The sequence below is a fragment of the Salminus brasiliensis genome, chromosome 3, assembly GCF_030463535.1.
Source record: "Salminus brasiliensis chromosome 3, fSalBra1.hap2, whole genome shotgun sequence".
Classification (NCBI taxonomy): domain Eukaryota; kingdom Metazoa; phylum Chordata; class Actinopteri; order Characiformes; family Bryconidae; genus Salminus; species Salminus brasiliensis.
Genome location: NC_132880.1, coordinates 27571463 through 27590743, shown reverse-complemented (window position 1 = coordinate 27590743; position 19281 = coordinate 27571463). Strand labels below are relative to the sequence as shown.

The window sequence follows — 19281 nt, the reverse complement described above, 5'->3', positions numbered from 1 at the left end:
CCTTCAGAACTGCACCAACGACAGGGGACTATTCAAGGACACCTGATCGGAAGATCTAGGTATCAGGATCTCAAGAAAGCAAATAAAGACCCAAAAAAGTAGTGTAGTGAAAAGCATTTCTTTACCTTTTTGGTGCTCTAAGGAACCACTTTTAAAAGTTTTTTTAAGGACTACAAGTTCTACGTAGAGAATATATATATATATATATATATATATATATATATATATATATATATATATATATATATATATATATAATTTTTTTTTTTACCATTTCTGCTTTGAAATGGTTCTGTGAGTCGGTCTTCTACAGTATATGTAATTGTTGCCGTTATTGAAAAACGCATACAAAGTGTTAAAGGTTCTTGACTGTCAAATATCTCAAATGCAATTATGGTTCTCTGGATATCTTAAATTTTGCATTGTAGCTATAAAGTTAATAGAAAACGTTATCTTCTATGATAACTTCAGGCAAACATGTCTTGTCTGATAGACCACATATTAAGGCCTCTATACAGTTGTGGTCGAACATATATTAATTATAGACATGAATGTCATGGCTATGTTGGGCTTTCAGAATTATGTTTACAGTATTTCTTTCAGGGGTAGAAAAAGTGGATAATATACATCTTTAATAGCACAATTATTATATTCATGTCCATGATAAATGTATGTAGACCTTTGACTACAACTGTCCACACATACACAAGTATATATATATTGTATGTAGAACCATGCCATCTCCAACTCCAAGAGCCACATGCTTGCTTAATTGACTCCTTGCCAGGTTAAATGATTCTTTCTATGTGGAGATCCTCTTGTCTTTGGTTCTATGAAGAACCCCTAAGTGTGATTATATATAGCCACAGCATGAACAATGTGTAGAACTATATTTGCTAAGAGTAAATATCAAGCATTACTAAGTTCACATGGGGTCTCCTATGGCTCAGCCTTTTACAATCCTTGCTAATTGACTTAATCCTAGATGTATGGCCACCTCTACTTCTCCTCCTTCATTCACTTGCATTAGAGTTTGTTGGGACTGTCACCACTGCTTCACTAGTGAAGGTAAGAATTGAGTTTTTGAGTTCTAACCTTTTTGATTCTGGGAGAATGAAGACAGTTGCAATAGAATGTAAATGCTAGCGGGTGAGTTTGGTATGATGGTTATGTCTGTTACCTTAGAGTACCGTGTATAGTGTGAATTGCAAATGAATAGATAAAGAGCTTTGAAAATGCTGTATTTCAGTTTTATATATTACAGATTTCCTAATGAATACAACCTATGGGAAAGGCCGATGAAAAGCTTCCTCTTAAAAATGTGTGGATTTAAAATGTACTGTTTAAAAAACTACTTGTGAAACAACACAAAACTCAGCTAGTGTAAAGTTACAGAAGTGAGTAGCAGAATTCTCAACCAGTTAGTTGTCAGGTCCATAAAACGTTAAGCAAAATCTCAGAATAAACACCTGCTAATTGAATAAACATTTAAGTCCTGTTTATCATATAAGCACTTATAAGCACTTATTAGCACTTATAAAATAACTGATTATATCTTAGTTACATTGATTAAATGTAATTTCTGCTATAGCCATTCTTCAGCCGACCATGGGAAACTCAAAAAGTGGTGTGGTGTCCAGAGAGATCTTGGATGATCTGAAGGTGAGCACCAAGTTCACTGAGGCAGAGATCACACAGTGGTATGAGAACTTCCAAAAGCAGTGTCCCTCAGGTCGCATCACGCCGGCTCAGTTTGAAGAGATCTATGGTCGTTTCTTCCCCGAAAGTGATGCCAAGACCTATGCCCAGCATGTCTTTCGCTCCTTTGATACCAACGACGACGGCACACTGGACTTTAAGGAGTACATTGTGGCCCTCCATATGACTTCTTCAGGCAAGATGTCCCTGAAGTTGGAGTGGGCCTTCTCACTGTTTGATGTGGACAAGAACGGTTACATCACCAAGAATGAAGTGTGTGAAATCTGCCAGGTAAGAGAAAGATGATTTGTGTGGTTTAGTGAGTTTTGAGGTGCTTACTCTCTCTATCTCTCTCTCTGTCTCTCTGGCATTAATGTGAGTTGCTGCAGCCTCTGCCATTTTGGGAGTCTATTACACTAGAAACATTGCAGTAAGGATCTGCTTGCATTCAGCCACAAGTGTAGTAGTGGGGGCAGGCACTGATATTGGATGAGTAGTCATGATTAATGCGCTTAGTAGAATCTAAATTCACTAATTAAAAGGGGTGTCTGCATACATTTGGACATATAGTGTGCACTGCAAAAAATCAAAGTAGGTTTACATATAAGGTAACTGATGACACAGCTCAACATTCTCTTAACTCCTCTTAACTTCTCATAATTTGATTTAATTTAAATTAAACTTAAGCAAAAACAGTCTTTTGATAACCATTCAGTTAGACAGTTGCACCACCCCAGACATGCATTAACATTTCTGTGTCCAGAATACATTAAAGGATAAACTGTCATTATCAGAAAGCACTGACTGTGCTTAGATAAAACACAGTTACCTGTGCTAAAATAACAAAAAACAAAAAGAGGGGCAAGAACGCTCCCCAACACTGACCCTGTTTACACCTTGTCACGTAATCCGCCTTGAGTAGGATTTTATCTGCGATTTGCATGTATGGGCAGTCATTCATTTTTAAATGGCATTTGTGAGATCCAGCACTGACTGTTGGGTGTGAAAGCCTGGCTTGCAATTCATGCCAAAGGTTTTTGGTGGGATTGAGGTCAAGAGGTCCACATGAAGCCTGCCTTTTATATCCTTGTGTTGCATACTGTGTAATTATGCTGAAACAGGAAAGGGCCCTTCCTAAACTGCTGCCACAAAGTTGGGGCCGTGTAATACTACCCTATACTAAAGGTAAAGGGCTTAAACTACACCTGACCTGCACTAAACTTTGCTCTTGGCCCTATGCAGTCTGGTAGGAGGTTTTGTCCTGGCATTTGCCTGAACCCAGACTAAGGCAGCCAGAACCTGAGTTAAGTGGAGCCAGATAGTTAACTGTTTCCACTGCTCCAGTGTCCAGTCCAGTGGCATGGTGCATTGTAATCTTAGGTTAATGAAACCCATTTTATGAATTTGCACAGTTCTTGTGCTGATACTGCATGTGGCTAAACTGTTGTTGCTCCTAGATGCATTAATTGTGTATGCAGTAGTTTTGTCTGAGCAAACTACTGCACACACAAGGGCAGCTATGGCCAAAAACTGCTTCTGTTACTGCTCCACTGTTCAACAGTTTCTCTTCTTGTCTATTTTTACCAAGAGCATGTGGGGAAATAATCTCAGATGGAATCTAGTTGCAAATAGTGACCCTGCAAGATTCTCAGTCTTTGCAAAAACGTTTGTGAATAATGACAAATTGTCTTTAGTTGTGAGAGAGTTTCAGAAGTATTTTCAGTCTTTTCATGTGACAATGAATGTTCCAATGCAGTCTGTGGGATTTGGAATCTGGAATACCGCCTCCTTGAGGCATAAATCTATGGTTTTCACTCTCAGACATCCGACATAATCTGACATCCTCAGGATCCATTTGGATGGGAAGTCTGAATCCGTGCCTCTGGGTTAGTTCATTTGATCTCTGTCGTGTACTGTAAACACCTATCAAGAGCATTTCATATCAAAGCTGATCAGTGTTGCAGAGGGTCACCATGCTTAAGCCTGGGCCCTATAGGGACAACCTTCATTACAGTGAAGGAGGAGGGGCACTGGGTGGTGGGTATGTGAGAGTGAGATAAGCTCCTCAACTCAGTGTGCAATCAGGATTTAAGATCATGTCACAGAAGGATGTGGTGACATCACAGTGCCCGAGACCTTTTCTTAGAAACAGGCTGTCCAGCAAGACTCTGATTGTGGACCAGACAAATCACAAGCAGAGAGATTTACTCACTGACATCTGAATATTCACTTGTACTCACATATAGAAAAGACACACACACACATATAAGATATCTTATACTCTTATATTATTATTTTTTATTATAAATAATATTATTATATTATATTATTTTTTTAAGGCATTCATTAAATTAGACTTATTAAACTGCTTGTCTGGGCAGTCAGTGTTTATTTACTCAGTAAAACAGTCATTTTAGAATAAATGTTCCCTCTTATTGCTGAGCCTTTAAAGATCTACAAGGCACACACACACACACATTAGGTCGCCATTAGGTAATCTTTGGTTCAATAAGATGCCCTGATTCATCAAGTAAACAAATTGCCATGACCCAGGTCTTAAGCTGAGCGGGTGTTTAGAGGGAGGGTTGATAAATATAGCACATGTAGTGAAGAGAATGAGTTGAAATGGAGCTGACTGCGGATTACACAAGAATAAAAAGGATTTAGGGATGCGCCTTTAAACGTCAGTTGGGACAGGCCTAGAGTAGGCCTGTGTGGAAGCACACTGGCTCCTGCTCTCACCACAGCAAAGCTAACTACACAGGAAGCTTGGATGTGGACTAAATTTTCATAAACACAATAGTGAAATGTTTACAAATGCATATACGCTGCAAAATATCTATCTAGTTATTTTTTATGTGTTTTAATGTGCAATCAGGATTTAAGATCATGTCACAGAAGGATGTGGTGACTGGGTGTGTGTGTGTGGGGGGGTAAACCCTTCTAGCCCACGCCTAGCATTAGACATGGTGCCAATAGTTCATGCCCTGTTCTATTGGCAGTACTTTTCTACAGGTGTGGATGTGTGTATTTGCACCTCTGTATCAGAAATGCATGCAACTTCTCACTGCATTCGTAAGAAGGGGTGTCCACAAATATTTGGACATATAGTATAGCACTGTAACAAGAACATCGTAATTAGACTTTGTAAGTATTCCTGAGTCTTAACGGATAGTGTTGCTGTTCCTTCTCTGTTTGACCTAGTATTAGCCTATTAGCCACTCCCCCAACTTCTGTGTGCCATATGGGTCCCTCAGTGACAAAGTCCCTCACTATCCATTTGTTAGGAGGAACAGAAAGGTGTGAGATTTTTGGATATGAGGTATGCTGAAACAGACATTCATTCTTTGCTCAAACATTCTAAAAGCAAGGAGTGAAATGAAACACACAAAAGATCTAAAATGTGAAAGTGCATCTCCAGTAAGAACTCAGTCTTCACTTTATCATATTTTTCATATTTTTCATATTCCTATCAGGCCATTTTCAAAACGATTCCGAAGGAGAAGCAAGAGAAGCTGCCCAGTGATGAGAACACACCTGAAAAAAGAGCAGATAAGCTCTGGAGCTTCTTCAGCAAAGAAGAGAACGGTAAGATTGTTCGTTGTTGGTGATGGTTGAATAATAGGTACCGGAAACGGTTCTGAAAAATGCCCCAGAATAGCACCTAATAGATATTTTTTTACCTCCTACCTCTTTAGTTAGCGTCACACAGAGCCACACTAAGAGCTATAGGTTCTCATAATAACACATTATCACGACACCCCATACAAACACACTCTGCACCCTGCACTTACTTACTGGAACTCCTGTACTCAGTCACACTGTACCCACAAAGACTTCTCCACACTCACACTTCCCCATGAATTCACACCCACCCATGTCTTTTGTAAATAATGCAAACATTTCAGATTATATATGACACCTGTACATTTAACTGCTTTAAACCAGTGCAATATTGTAAATAGAGAGAATGTATAGTGTATGCATAGTGTGCATTGTGTATAATGTGTGTGTATTAAGTTAATTAGTGTAACATCTATTACCAAAGAATAGCCCCACCAGTTTGTACAGAAGTCCCTGTAGTTACTGAGTAATACACTTTAGTGTGTAATAAGCCTTGAAGTCCTAAGGGATTAAAGGGGTTCTTCATACTCACAGATCTCATTGTCAAACATGATTTGTGGCATGTTGTGGAAAAAATGTAGCTATGAAATTCGAAAATGATGCTTATTTCACATAATTACCCACAGTCAATCCTTTCTTTCTCACACAGAGCGAGTTGCAGAAGGAGAATTTGTGAAAGGAGTGCTGGAAAATGACGATGCACTGCGTCTGATTCAGTGTGAACCTGGAAAGTAACATGTTTCAGGAAACGTCTCTTCATGCAGTTCTTGCTGTAAGCTTCATACTCGGCAACAGAAGCATAACAGAAATGCTTGTGAGCCAGGCTATTCCACCTTCCTACTGCTATGTAAATACAGAGTAGTATAAATTACCTGCCGGCTTCGTGTTGTGAAGTATTTGGCTGCAACACAGCACAGTTTACAGTTAGAACCTTTCTAACTGGGGCTAATGTATGTATATACTGTATATATTTGTGCATGCAAGTGTCTGTTTATAGTTTATAGAATGATGTGTTTTATTGAACTGTGGTAACTGTGTACTGGGTAAATATAGACAATTTTATTTCAGGAGTGTCTTGAAATACCAAATAAAATATATAATACCTCAAGTGCCAAATAGGGCCTATGGTTGACTGATTTCCACAATGAAACAATCTGTGAACAACTAATCGTGAGTTCTGTTTAATGATCATCTTGTGCATGTTGAGCTGGAATGTTACACTGTGTGTACTATGTGTGTATTATTATTATGTGTATTAATTAGCTGATTATTCATATCATAATGTTCTTGTAAATACCACAAGAATATACATTTTTATTGGTCTTTTGTGCTCAATTTCTTCTGAACATATCCATTCTGTAAATGTAACTTAAAGGAATTCTACCTCTACTTCTATGTTTTGCCTTGCATTTGTGCATGACCATTTTCCAACCTCTATTTTTCCAATCCTGGTCTATTGAGATCAACCACACTAAAGAGATCTGACTCTAATTTTCAGATTCCCCTGAAGGTCTTCACTGCTTGGGCCAGGTGTGTTAGATCAGGGTTAGAGCTAAACTCTGCAGAGTGGTAGACAGCAGAGAATATAGCTTGAATATAAATAAAATAATGTAGTTAGATACTTTGTGTTGTTGTGTGTTTAAGATTGATATTTAAGATACAAATTATCTTTGTTCTGATCTGCTTTAGATTGGGCCTCATTCAAAAACAAACAAAAGTCTCTTAAAACTTAAAAGGGAGGGAATGAGAGGGGCTGAACCACTGAGGAGGAGGTGGCTGTATGTAAATGCATTGGCTTTTGTACCATCACAAAAACATAGTGGCATATTTTGACAATTTAACAATGATTACATACATTTTTTATGTATTTGCAGTCTAGTACAAAACTTTGGGAACCCTTTGGCCACATGACATATTTTTACATATTTTTTAAACACAGTGTCTGTAGCTAGAAAACCCTATTGCACACTTACCTTGAATTCGATTACATACAAATCAAAATAATAAAAATAAATAATGTGACCTTTTCAAACGAGTCAGACAAACACTTGTGTCTTCATGTAGTCCATGGTGTATTTTGAGGTCTTTGAGGATATTTTGGACCATAATTCTGTTGTAGAAGCCATACTTTATTCAGATATTTAACAGATGATTTGACACTTGCACCCATGCTTCACGGTTGGCAAGGTGTTCTTTTCATGAAATGCAGTTTGTTTTTAGATTTATGGTTTGATTTCTTCAGTCCACAGCACTTGTCAGCTGGTTTCTCGACCTGAAACATACTTTAAATTTTATGTTTTGGGTCAAGGTAACAGTTAAGGTTTTCTTTTTATATATATATATATATATATATATATATATATATATATATATAGATATACCACAAAGATTATGTTTTTGCAAGCAAGACTGCACAGTAGAATGGTGCACCACCCTCTTGACATTGAAATGTTTGACCTTGGCTGTGCGACCTCAACAGTTCCCCTGAACTGCCATATCTTAATAGCAGTGGAAAACTTCAACGTTTGGTTATATTTTTATATAACCAAATGTATACATGTAGAAAGCTTGGTAATTTGATTCAGCTGGTAGTTACATGCCTTAGGTCCAAATTGCTATGCTTGTTAAAAACAATCTTTGCATAACCTTTGCAAAGCTTATGGTGCCTAAACTTTTGCACAGGCCATGCAGATAATTTTAGACTTTTATTAATTAGATTTTTATAAAACAGAGTAACTGGGTATTAGGATTTGCTAAAACAATGTTTTCTATGTTTGACAAGCTTCAGAGGCTGTTTATTACTTTTCATTTGGCCATAGGTTTCTAAACATTTGTGTAAGACTTTATGTTGCTTTTGTACCTCTTCCAATGATAAAACTCCTGATGCTTTGTTATGTTATGTAATATTTAAAAGTATTCAGGAACAGGACTTTACATGCATGTAAACAGGATTATAAAGTAACTACTTAATCACTTCTCCAAGGCCTTATTGGCTAAAGTTGTTTCAATTTAGGAGAAGAGATAGGAAGTGTGTGTTTTAAGCATGCTTTGCCTATTAAATTAAAAAAGGTACACAAAGACTGGTTACCGGCGAATCTGTTCTTCTCTGGAAAGATTAGGCACTGTAAAACAACAACAACGAATTGTCAAAAAAGTTAAATGACTTGCAGCAGTGGCTTCCAGACACAAACCATGAAATTAAAGCCCTCATTCAAATTCAGGGGAAAATCAATACATTTACAACATTGACAATTAATGTCATTTTCCTGAAGTGTTAATTCCAGTGAACTTCTGTAAATAAATTGTTTTTACACTGAATGTCAGGTAGGATATTTCACTTTAATGTGATGTTTTTTTTACAGTATACACATACATATAAAACTCTGTTTACCCTAAAATTATAAAGAAAAAAAATATGTTGTTAGAACAAACAACAAACGTTTATATAGTTCTCTGTATGTTTAATTACCGATCATTATTGTACTTTTACCTACATTTGATTTTTATTAAAGAAAGCAGAAAAATACATTATAAATAATGTAGTATAGCCTAGTCTGTAAAATAAATATAGTATATTTTAAAAAGTTTCTTTGTAATTATTGGCATTATTCTTAAAATAACAGTTGGGTTGTTATTTTACGAAAGCATTATGTAATTTTGTATACAATTCAAAGTAATTTCCATAAAAAAAGGATTTGTTTTTACCATGTAGTGTGAACTAATGTAAACAACTTTCAGAAGACATGTTACAGAGATTCATGACACTGGGAAATGCTGAAGAACTATTGCTAAAGACCTCTAAGAGCACAATAAGCAATGAGAAATCTACAGACAGACGTACTGAAGACTCTACAAACTGCAGAAACCTTTGTTCATGTGTACACTTTGAGAAACAGTGGTGGTGTTAATGGGATGACACCAGAAAGGAAACTGCTGCTGTCCAAAAAAGACCCACCTCAAGTTTGCCTAATGCTATTGAAGGAAAAAAAAACACCAACTACCTAACTATACAGCTAATTATAAAGCATGGTGGAGGGAGCATCTGGGTACCAGATGTTTGCTCAGTGTGCTCAATAAAGGACTTGTGACTATCTGTCAAAATCTATGATTTGGTGCATTGGTAAGCAACGAGAACAAACTGCTAAGCAAGTGCTCAAGACAAGAATGAATACAAACACAACAGACACACCCTGAAAGACTAGCAAAGCAGCTCTTGATATCTGTTCAGGTTTCTTAGGCATGAGGTTATATTTATTGTTCATTTCAGGTACATAAAATACTGTGGATTTAAAATTATTTGTCACAGAATTTTATTGGTCTAAGACCAAGGTAAATTCTCTCCCTAAAAGCATTTTAGGGCATTTTATAAAAATAAAATTGTGTTTCTTATATGCATCATCCAAGTATCCTTGTGTTAAAGCTGACATTATACACTTTAATTTTGTGCTACATTGGGTGAGACATTTTGTGTAACAATGTAACATTTTTTCAGTCTCTTTTTCTTTCTCTCTCTCGCTCTCTCTCTCTCTCAGTTTCCTTTACTCTGTAACTTTGTCTGGGAGATTATTGACATAATCTTCTGTAAAGCATTTGAAAACATCTGTCATGACCTTCTTTCTGCAACTCTGTATTGTTGTAATCTTCCCATCTTTTTTTGTTTATCCGATCAAAAGCACATTTGTGTGGAAGCCAGGGCCAGGTCTAGTGGGATTATACACTTCATAGTATCTCAGAATGCATAATCCATCTGAACAGTGTTCATGGATGGCTTTAGTCCAAAAAAGAATTTTATAAAAATAAAGACAAAATGAAACAAAGCACAAAGGCACATCCATACACCTACAGTTTCTAGATGACAAAGGTTTATTTTCTTACAAAATGTTGAATGTATTTCTCACAAGCGACACAGCAAGTCAAAATGTACTCTGCAGAAAAAGAAATCTTAAAATTCTGGTGGGCATTAGACTTTTTAAGGGGTTAATAGAATATAACCATATATAGATATAGACCAATGAATTCACTGATTAATTTGTAAAAATTTTAAATATGACCAATGTTTGCAACCATTGAATTTGAAACAAATTAGCAGAAGCTGGGTCTATTAGTCAGGATTTTTTTATTTAGGAAAAATACTTTTACAATTCACAATCATTCAATCACCATTTTTTCCTTTACATCAAGTAAATGAAGAAAAGGGCTTTAGAAACTATTTCTGTCCCCTCTCATCAAGCACATTTCATATTCCAGCCACATAAAGCCCCAGGGAACCTAAATAAATAAGGTTAATCTTGCTCATATGGACAAGCAATATACATATACAAAGTATGCCCTATAAATAGCTTTCCAGTGTCTAATAAATGGCAATTTGTATTTAGCATACCCCCCTTCTCTTTATTTACACTTGGATATCCTAACTTTGGGTATTGGGTTATGTAAGTGGTACCCTCACCAAACACAAGGCTGATGTGGCTTATCAAAACTGTTAATGCATTCCCTACTGTTTCACTGTGTTTGAATCAGAGAAAGCTGCAACTGGTGAAGTTCACTCATTTCTCTCTGCTTTACTCACACATAGTTCTGTCTGAGTGGCGCAGCAGACAGTTCTCAGGTAGTTCTAATCGACAGTTTTTAAGTCTTGTTTTTATCATACTTATATCTTGTGTTTTGCTGGGGGTTGAATATGACACTCTATTTTTGTATTTACTTTAGTAGTTGTAATATTTTACATTGTTTTCCTTAGGACTTGAGGAAATTCTACAGATTCTTCATCACCAAGAAGAGATGAAAACGATTTCTTTCCACCAGAGAACTATAATCCTACTGGAACTCCAGTTTCTGTGTATTACAAGCATATTATACTGCATGTTTCGTTCAGTTTGCACTTTTAGAATGTTTGCATGTACAATACTGCATGACTGGAAGTGGCCTACAGTCATTACCAGCTAACACCTCAACATCTCTTATACCAGTACTCATAACATGGCGATTTCAACGCCGTTTGTCTTGTATTGCTTTTGTTGCCAACCTTTTTGTTCATCGTGGACTTTGTCAGCTTCAGTGACAGCTGCTTCATGGTCTGATAGTTCATGTAACTCATTGAATTAGCTGCAGCAAAGAATTTCTAAGAGGAGCGCAGGCTACAACTTCAGTTATCTCCCACCTCTGCTCTACCTTTATTCTTTACTTTTCAGATTTATTGCTTTCCTCCCTTTCTCTCAGCATATTTCATCATCCCCTTCCTGCTCCTCTCTCTCCAACGCGCCCTCCATCTCGTCCATCTCTCTCTCGCAGTCCTCACAACCCTGTGTTCCACAGCCACCCACCAGCACCAGTCCATGGGGGTTCATTCCCTCCATCGTCACCCTAGCTTGCCCCTCCTCCCTGGAGGGCCATCCGGTGTCAATCAGTGTGCCCTTCTGGCACTGCTGGAGAAGCTGGTTGACAGAGTAAACGCTGCCACCAGGGCGGGCTGTGATGACTTCGTCGTAAGGAGGAGCATGGCTGGCAGCACGTGCCTCTTCCAGACGAATGCGGGCCCGGTGCTTCATCTCGATCACCGTCTTGGTGTAAGAGTTGAGAGTAAAGACAGCAGCTGCCATGCAGCAGCTGAAAGAAATCCAGGCCAGACTGGAAGGAAATAGAGCTGAGATTTAGTGTGAACATGATCTGAAAGGACAACAAGATGACTTTAATGTACAGGTGGACGATATACCAATATGCCATCATTATCAGGATCAACTGCAGGACAAAATAATTCACAACAGTCAACTGACGGATTAATAAAAATAGACGTTAAGGCCAGTTGTACAGAACCTGTTAACACTACCCAAGTTTTATATAGAGTGAGACAAGGCTTAGCTTACGCAAATGACCAGCCATAGTCCCAGGTCTGTGGTCTCCAGTCTTTAGGGCCAATGCTGACAGTCAGCTGGAATACTGTCGTGTACATCATGTGTGCCACCATTCCCATCATTCCTGTAAGAGGGAGAACATTAGGGCTAACATAAATTGAAGTACAGACGTTCTTTAAACATACTTTATAAGATTCTGAGCTAATCCTGTGTTTTGTCCTTATAATCATATGTTTAAGGCAAAAACTGTCATAAAAAATAGAGCTATTTCCTGCTTCTTCAAAACTCACTATGCTTCACCATGACCAAGACATTAAAAAGCTTACCAGACAGAACAGTACAAATGGCAGCAAAGGCATTGATCTTGAGTGCATACATCTCCTTATTTAAACACAATAATAGCATCTCCACCAGCATCATAAGGAATCCCATGGCCAGCAGAGAGATATACATGAATTCTGAGACCACAGAGAGCCATAGAACCCCTACAAACAGACAATAACAGACGTAAATGACATTCTTCTTTTTGCATGGCTACATTCACAAGTCTATTCTAAAGTTCTTTTCTTCAGTTCTTTCAGCATTTTTTATTCTATAGAATATGTAAAAAAATTACCTTGTGTTTCTCCAGGAGTCAATTCAATGAAACTTCGACATTTCTCTCCTAGAAAAGATGGGAAAAAGTCCCTTTCAAGTTTAAATGCTTTTTACACATTTTCAGTGTTTATTTATGGGATTTTGTCAGTGTTTAATAACAGTATTTAATAAAAAGGGAATTGGTGTATTTGAACGTTTATTCATTGGTTCCTTAAATATTCATAATTATACTGATGTTGTGAATGTAATCTGGATGAAATTACCAGTCATATGACCAAATCAAATATGACTGTGGTGTAGCATCAGTGCCACTGTAAACACAGGTTTTGCATAGTTTAGCAGTCTCTACATTCAGGTTATAGGAATTAGGGTTACATTAGGGTTATTGGGTGCTCATTTCTGGCAGGGTCAAGGCTCAAAGGGTACACTGAATAACAAGTCACTGATGGTCAGAATTATTTCTGACCTAGGTTCAACAGCAGGGACTTTGTGTTTGTGGAGCAGCAAAAGAGGGCTGCAGAACATTGCACTTGTGCTTCGGAAGTGCAGTGAACTGGTTTCTGCGTGGAACTTGCGGTTCAGGACTTTGGCTCCATATTACATTCACCAGTCTTCACATATACCTAAAAGCTTTGCGTACCATGTTGTTTCTGTGGGATTGTGCGCACCGAACCATACTGTGACGGATTTGACTGAATGCTGTACTGAATGTACTGCTACACCCCCCAGAACATAATTCCACATTTTTTCATCTCCAGTGTCATATTTCAACAGTTTCCCTGTGCTAATATTGGGACATTATTGGTAGTATTTGTACTCAGTCTTTGCCATTGCTCTCTGCAAATTTGTTTCCTGGTCTGGGCTATTATACTATTATAATAGTCCAAATACTATTAAAAACATACATTTTTCTGTTAATGGTCACTGGTGCATGCTGACATGAGCATCTCTCGCAGCAGCAGCTCAGGGGTTAAACTGGACTGTACAGACTGTATTTCTGTACAGAAATGAAATGGTGAGAAATAACCTCTAATCTCTCTTCTTTCAAGTTCATTTGTGTTCTGCTGTTTTTTTTTTTTTTTGAAAACATTAAAAAACTAGTAATTTACATCTTCTTGCCAAATATACAAAGGTCTTACCTTCATCACCCTCATGGTGTTTCTCACAAGACAGCCAGAAACCAGTGTGAAAGTACCTAAGCATGTATTTGTCCTCTCCAGTTTCCCAGATATAGTGGACTGCATTGGCCAGTTTCTTTGCTCTTATCAGGGCTTGTTCTTCCTTCTGCTTTGGAGACAATGTCACATTGGACTCTGATTTTTTGGGGTCTGGTGTTGGGGTCTCTGTGTGACAGTTAGGGGTGAACAGAGAGTGGGGAAACGTGTGAACATGTAAGTAATCATGTTTCATTCATAAGCAACTCACCCTTCTCCCAAATCAAAACTGCTGCCTAACAATGTACATTAGAGGCCTACATCTTTTTATCTTGCTGTTCAGGGTTAATCTGAAATCCCTCAAGCTTATAGTCTGTAGTGTAAGTTCTAGAATCTAGTGTGCATAGTCCACTTTTTAAATGTGTCCATTTACAGCATTTAGCTGACCTCTTATCCTGGATAAACTACATTTGAATAATGTCACATTAACATTAGTTAGGAGTCCTGCCCAAGGTAGCATGTCGCTAATTGGGAAAAGCAATGTTGATACCCTACTCCAATGGTAAGCAATGACAGCATGTCAGCATGTTTAAAAGTAAGGTCAAATGAGTGGGGTACCTGTGATAATGTAAGTCCATGGCAACTACAGCCATATAGCCAGCTACTGCAGGCTATGTAGGGCCTGTTCATGATGAATAAATAATAAAACCTCACTTGCATTCAACTAAAAACCTAGATTCAAGTAGATTACTTAGCATTGTTTCGCAAACCGCTCCTCAAATGTTCTCAAGAGCCATATCCGCCAGGCAGGAACCATTTAGGAATGTTATTATTAAGAGTTTATGTAATCAGATGTCTGCTTACCAGTGGTATAGGGCTGGCTATTGTTCTGTCCACAATTCTTCATCTTTACAGGAGATAAACAGAGAGGTTTCACCACCTTGTGGGTTCCCTCGCACCAGTAGGATGTGCAGAAGGCCAGTACAGAGAGAGTGAGAGCTAGAGAGGTTAGCGAGAGGGACAGCAGGGAACGGCTACGCCTGGACATGCGCTCCAGCATGATGGGATGGAAGAATGGTAAAAAGACAAGAGAAAGAGAGTAAGATAATGAAGGGCTGATGTTTCCTACAGGTGGTTGTGAAATCTTCAAGCTCAAGACTGAATGGACAGGGACTGGACACGGTCTGGCCTAGGAAGAAGCCTTCTACAGGCTTTTCAATGAAGATCGAGAAAGTAAAGAGAGCAGAGCAGAGCACGAGAGGAAGAGACAGTAACACTTGTGAGGTTCAGTGCATGAGATGTGCAAGAAAGGCAGATTAGAGCACTCCCAGGACCAGATTGAAGGAGGTTTAATATCAGGAGGAGGAGTGGTATAAACAGCAGAGGAATAAACAGAGGAATTGAAGAAGTAAACAAGCTCAGCAGCAAAGGTTAGCAAGGCCGTGGAGGAAGCTGTGGAGGAAGAACGGCAGATTTAAAGAAAGAGAAAGGACAAGAAAAGAGACAGATGTGCCGGGATGGCAACAGGCTTCAGTTTGTCTTCGGTCGAGCTGTGCTCATAAGCCATGTCGTCCATATGTGCTGGTACAGTGGTTAATCTCAATGGCATGAAGATCCACAGACTGAGAACCTTCTACTCAGTGTTACAAGAAGAGCTATCCAGCAAATGTAGTGTTTTTCAAAGCGGCTTCATTGAGACAGTTGAGCATCAACTCAGACTTGATTGGTACTCAAGCGAATACTCGATCATTTTCAGGACATTCAAGAGGCCTAAAGGAAATGATTTTTTTTTCTTTTGCTGAAATGACTTTGCATTTATGCTTTCATCACTAGGCCCATGGTCCTGGAAGCTTTTCTCCCTATTCAATCGTTCATTTATCTGATATTCTGTAGTTTATCTTCCTCCTTTGCCTTCTTCAAATGATTCATTTCCTGGAATGATTAGGATTTTCCTTTGTTATTCCATGTCTCAAGCAGCATTGCCAGTTTCTGTTTAATCCTTTATGATCTAGGTTAATCTCTTGGAGAAAAAGGTGCATCTGTTCTGTCTCTTGATCCTTTGGTCTCAGCAGTCGGCCAAGATACCTGAACCAAAAGATGAAACAAGACAGGTCAGATATCAGAATAGCACAGATACTACTTGCTAGCAATTTTTAGGATTGTAATTGTAAGATTTTACTTCATTTATTAAGAAATGCAATTTCTTTATGGTACCGTCTGTGTGGCTATGCATGTGCGGCTGGAGATGAATATCTGCATGTCTGTGTCTGTTTTTTTCGTGTGCACATGTACAGCAAAGACAGAATATCATAAAAAGCTAAAACAAAATGTATTTCTTATGTTATGTTTTGATACTGTATTGTTATATGCTACTCAAAAAAAAAAATACTGATATATCATTTTTATATATGCTAACATGTCACTGTCTGTTCCCTATTTTTTTCATAGTTTTTAGTTTTTAGTTTTTCATAGTTTTCATAGTGTTTATTTGTTGTGTGTGTTGTTTTACAAAATAAACAAATAAAGAAACAAATAAAAGCAGGGAAAATGGTCAAGCATAATGAAAAAAAAGGAAAAAAAGAGATGTATTTCAATTGAAACCATTATAATAAAAAAGGTATAATTTATATCTATTGGCCCTCATAAATGAAATAAAAATTAATAATAACATGAGAAAAAGAGAAATAATAACGCAGCATGATACATACAATAAAACACTCTTACCAAAAAATAACTCAATTCTTCATTTTAAACTAAAAAATCTTAAAATGATAAATCTACCCAGACTGAACTATGTATCTGAACCATGATTTGATGATCCTCTGAACCAACATAGCATTTAGGAAGCCAAAAAGGCTGGAAAAGCATGATGTATAGGCATGTACTAATTAACAGTTTTGCTAGCACACTGCTAATCTGAGCGTAGATGTATATAATAATAAAAACACGCATTTATATGCTTTAAAAATGCAAATGCTAAATCATGAACCTGCAGAAGCAGCATTTATTGCCTTTGTATCATTGATCAAAAATAAGAAAATAACTTACCTTATAGACAGACATTAGTCCTAACTCTGCCTTCTGTCTTAGTCACATTCTCCTGAATGAGTTTCTATCACAAACCCACCCAGATTCCACTTAATCCGCCTAAGTCCATCTGTTCCTTCTCCTCCCTTTTCTCCCTATTTCTGCAGAATCTTCTGCATCATCTCTTTTATACTCTCTCGTTCTCATTTCCCTTTCTGTTTTTCATATCATTCCAGGGCAGTCAAACCCTGCCCCTAAAACATCACTTTCCTATAATTTTACATGAATAAATAGAAACACAATCACTTCCAATTGTCAGTAATCTGAAGGTGTGATGTAATTCCAGTGGAAATGCTATATGTATTTGACTTGAATTTGTGTTATACTTACTGTCTCTCCTGCTGAAGGGTACATTCTGTACCAATAACAGGGCAAGTGAGTGCTTATCAACAAGTTGAATGCCTGACCAGTGCTAGTAGTCATGGAGGGACTAATCAGCCCATTTCTATGACTGATTTGCCTATAAAATCTCCCAAACATTTTAACCTCTGTCAGCGCTTAAAGGAGAAATCAAGTTTAATTTGTCTTCACTTCTATTGCATCAGATGAGATATCACTGGCTAGTAGCTCATACTTCACTTCTCTGGGTGATATGAGGCCAATCTCCATTTTCATCCATTCATTTCTATGTAGGACATTAACAAAATGCTACCAGTGCTGGAAGGGTGAAGACTAGCGTGTGCTTTTACATGAAGCTAGCCAACGTATATTTTCAAATTACTGTGTACCATAACAATGGACAGCTGAAGGGGAAAACACTAACTGCCTGTTCTGTTACATCAGCTAACAGATGTCTGCACAGGCTACCTTGGCATCTTACTCATCCAAATAGAGTGACGCCAAGCTTTAACTGTTGGGGCAGAATGAGTACTCTATAATAGTAAAAAACAACAAGAATGTCAAATCAATACAAGTTTTGAATAAAAAAATAAATAAAAATATAAATACACATATAATATTAATATAATAATAATATATAAACAGAACGTCCTGTTAGTGATCATGATAGACTGTAGCAGGTAGCTTCTTTTTGCCAACATAAAAAGGGTTTGAGCTCAGGACAGGTCTGAGAAGGATGATCATTGGTTTACACAAGTCAGGAATATCACTCGAAGCCATTTCTAAACAAAGACAGATTCTAAGATCATCAGTTCAAACAACTGCATTAAAGTAGAAGTTATTGGGAGGTGTAGCCACTTTACCAATGGTCAGCATCCTGTTGATGGCTAACAAAAGCATCTGGTTAAGATGCAACTTCCTTAACTTCCCAATTTCAACAAATATAAGGTGTGTTTAATGGATATAATTGACTCATTTGGGTCATTTCAGAAAACCTCCCAAAATTGAGCATATGGAATACCAAACCTGTATATATGTCTTCTGAACTCCAGAAGATTTCAGGAGTTTATAGTTATAATTATTCCCATTTGCACCAGAAAGTTGCAAAAAAAATGCAAAGCATTTGATATAGATTAAAATGTACATGTTGGCCTTAATGTTATTCTGTGTCTTATAGCAGAATTAATGTAAAAATATTTTGGTACATGGCAGAAATTGTTATAAGGCCATGTATCTGCTGCCATAGTGAGTTATACCATTACTCAACGTTACCCTTATTACACCACTTATCACTTATCACAGCAAAGTTTGGAAAAATAAATAGAAAATTTAATAGTACATTCTGAGACTGAGGAACTGTGCTGCCTCTGGTGGTGGGAGAATTCTTCATGGCTTTTTTTTTTTTAAAGCCTTTGACTCTCTGACCCTACATGTGTGCATTTTACACTTCTTTTGGAATTATATATATATATATATATATATATATATATATATATATATATATATATATATATATGAGATTTATACCATTTTTACAATAATCGCTTTTCAATCTTTCAGTAAATTATTGTGATCTGAACTCAACATCAGAGAACATGCTGATGGTAAAATGCCATTGCTTTGACTTGAGCTTGGGACTTTTCTGATCCATGATGTTGTCAGTTAAAATGCTGTCACTCAACATTACCCCTTTCCTAACTGTCTGGGATCATAAGTGGCTGAGTTTTTAAAAGGCTTTTTATTTTATAAAAAGTTCATTTGTAAAAAGGTAAACTCATTTACAGTACATGGTTGGACCTTAAGAATATTATTTCATATTATTATTATATGAAACATTTGAGGGTACATTTGTATTGTTTTGGGAGGCAAAAACTGATTAAATATGTTAGTTTTAACTACCAAAGTACAATAGCAGAAACACGTTGTGCATG

General features: G+C 37.3%; 2 protein-coding genes across 2 annotated transcripts; one reads left to right on the top strand and one right to left on the bottom strand.

Annotated features, from left to right (window-relative positions):
• Positions 1–989: 989 nt before the first annotated feature.
• rcvrn3 (recoverin 3) lies at positions 990–6057 on the top strand. Its single transcript, XM_072674750.1, has 4 exons — positions 990–1068; positions 1592–1989; positions 5175–5286; positions 5972–6057. The coding sequence occupies exons 1-4, from the start codon at positions 990–992 to the stop codon at positions 6055–6057; spliced, it is 675 nt and encodes a 224-aa protein (XP_072530851.1).
• Positions 6058–11537: 5480 nt separating this feature from the next.
• Positions 11538–14984, bottom strand: LOC140551343 (germ cell-specific gene 1-like protein). Its single transcript, XM_072674749.1, has 6 exons — positions 14789–14984; positions 13919–14113; positions 12790–12837; positions 12500–12658; positions 12186–12297; positions 11538–11949 (listed from the first exon to the last, which is right to left on the bottom strand). The coding sequence occupies exons 1-6, from the start codon at positions 14982–14984 to the stop codon at positions 11538–11540; spliced, it is 1122 nt and encodes a 373-aa protein (XP_072530850.1).
• Between the last annotated feature and the right edge of the window lie 4297 nt (positions 14985–19281).

Excerpts from the sequence above, each read along its gene's own strand:
- rcvrn3 (XM_072674750.1), top strand. The coding sequence starts at position 990 with ATGGCCACCTCTACTTCTCCTCCTTCATTCACTTGCATTAGAGTTTGT. Across the intron at positions 1,069-1,591 it reads CCACTGCTTCACTAGTGAAG|CCATTCTTCAGCCGACCATG; the intron begins GTAAGAATTGAG and ends TTTCTGCTATAG. Across the intron at positions 1,990-5,174 it reads AAGTGTGTGAAATCTGCCAG|GCCATTTTCAAAACGATTCC; the intron begins GTAAGAGAAAGA and ends TATTCCTATCAG.
- LOC140551343 (XM_072674749.1), bottom strand. The coding sequence starts at position 14,984 with ATGCTGGAGCGCATGTCCAGGCGTAGCCGTTCCCTGCTGTCCCTCTCG. Across the intron at positions 12,298-12,499 it reads CATTTGTACTGTTCTGTCTG|GAATGATGGGAATGGTGGCA; the intron begins GTAAGCTTTTTA and ends TCCCTCTTACAG. Across the intron at positions 11,950-12,185 it reads GACTATGGCTGGTCATTTGC|TCTGGCCTGGATTTCTTTCA; the intron begins GTAAGCTAAGCC and ends ATTTCCTTCCAG.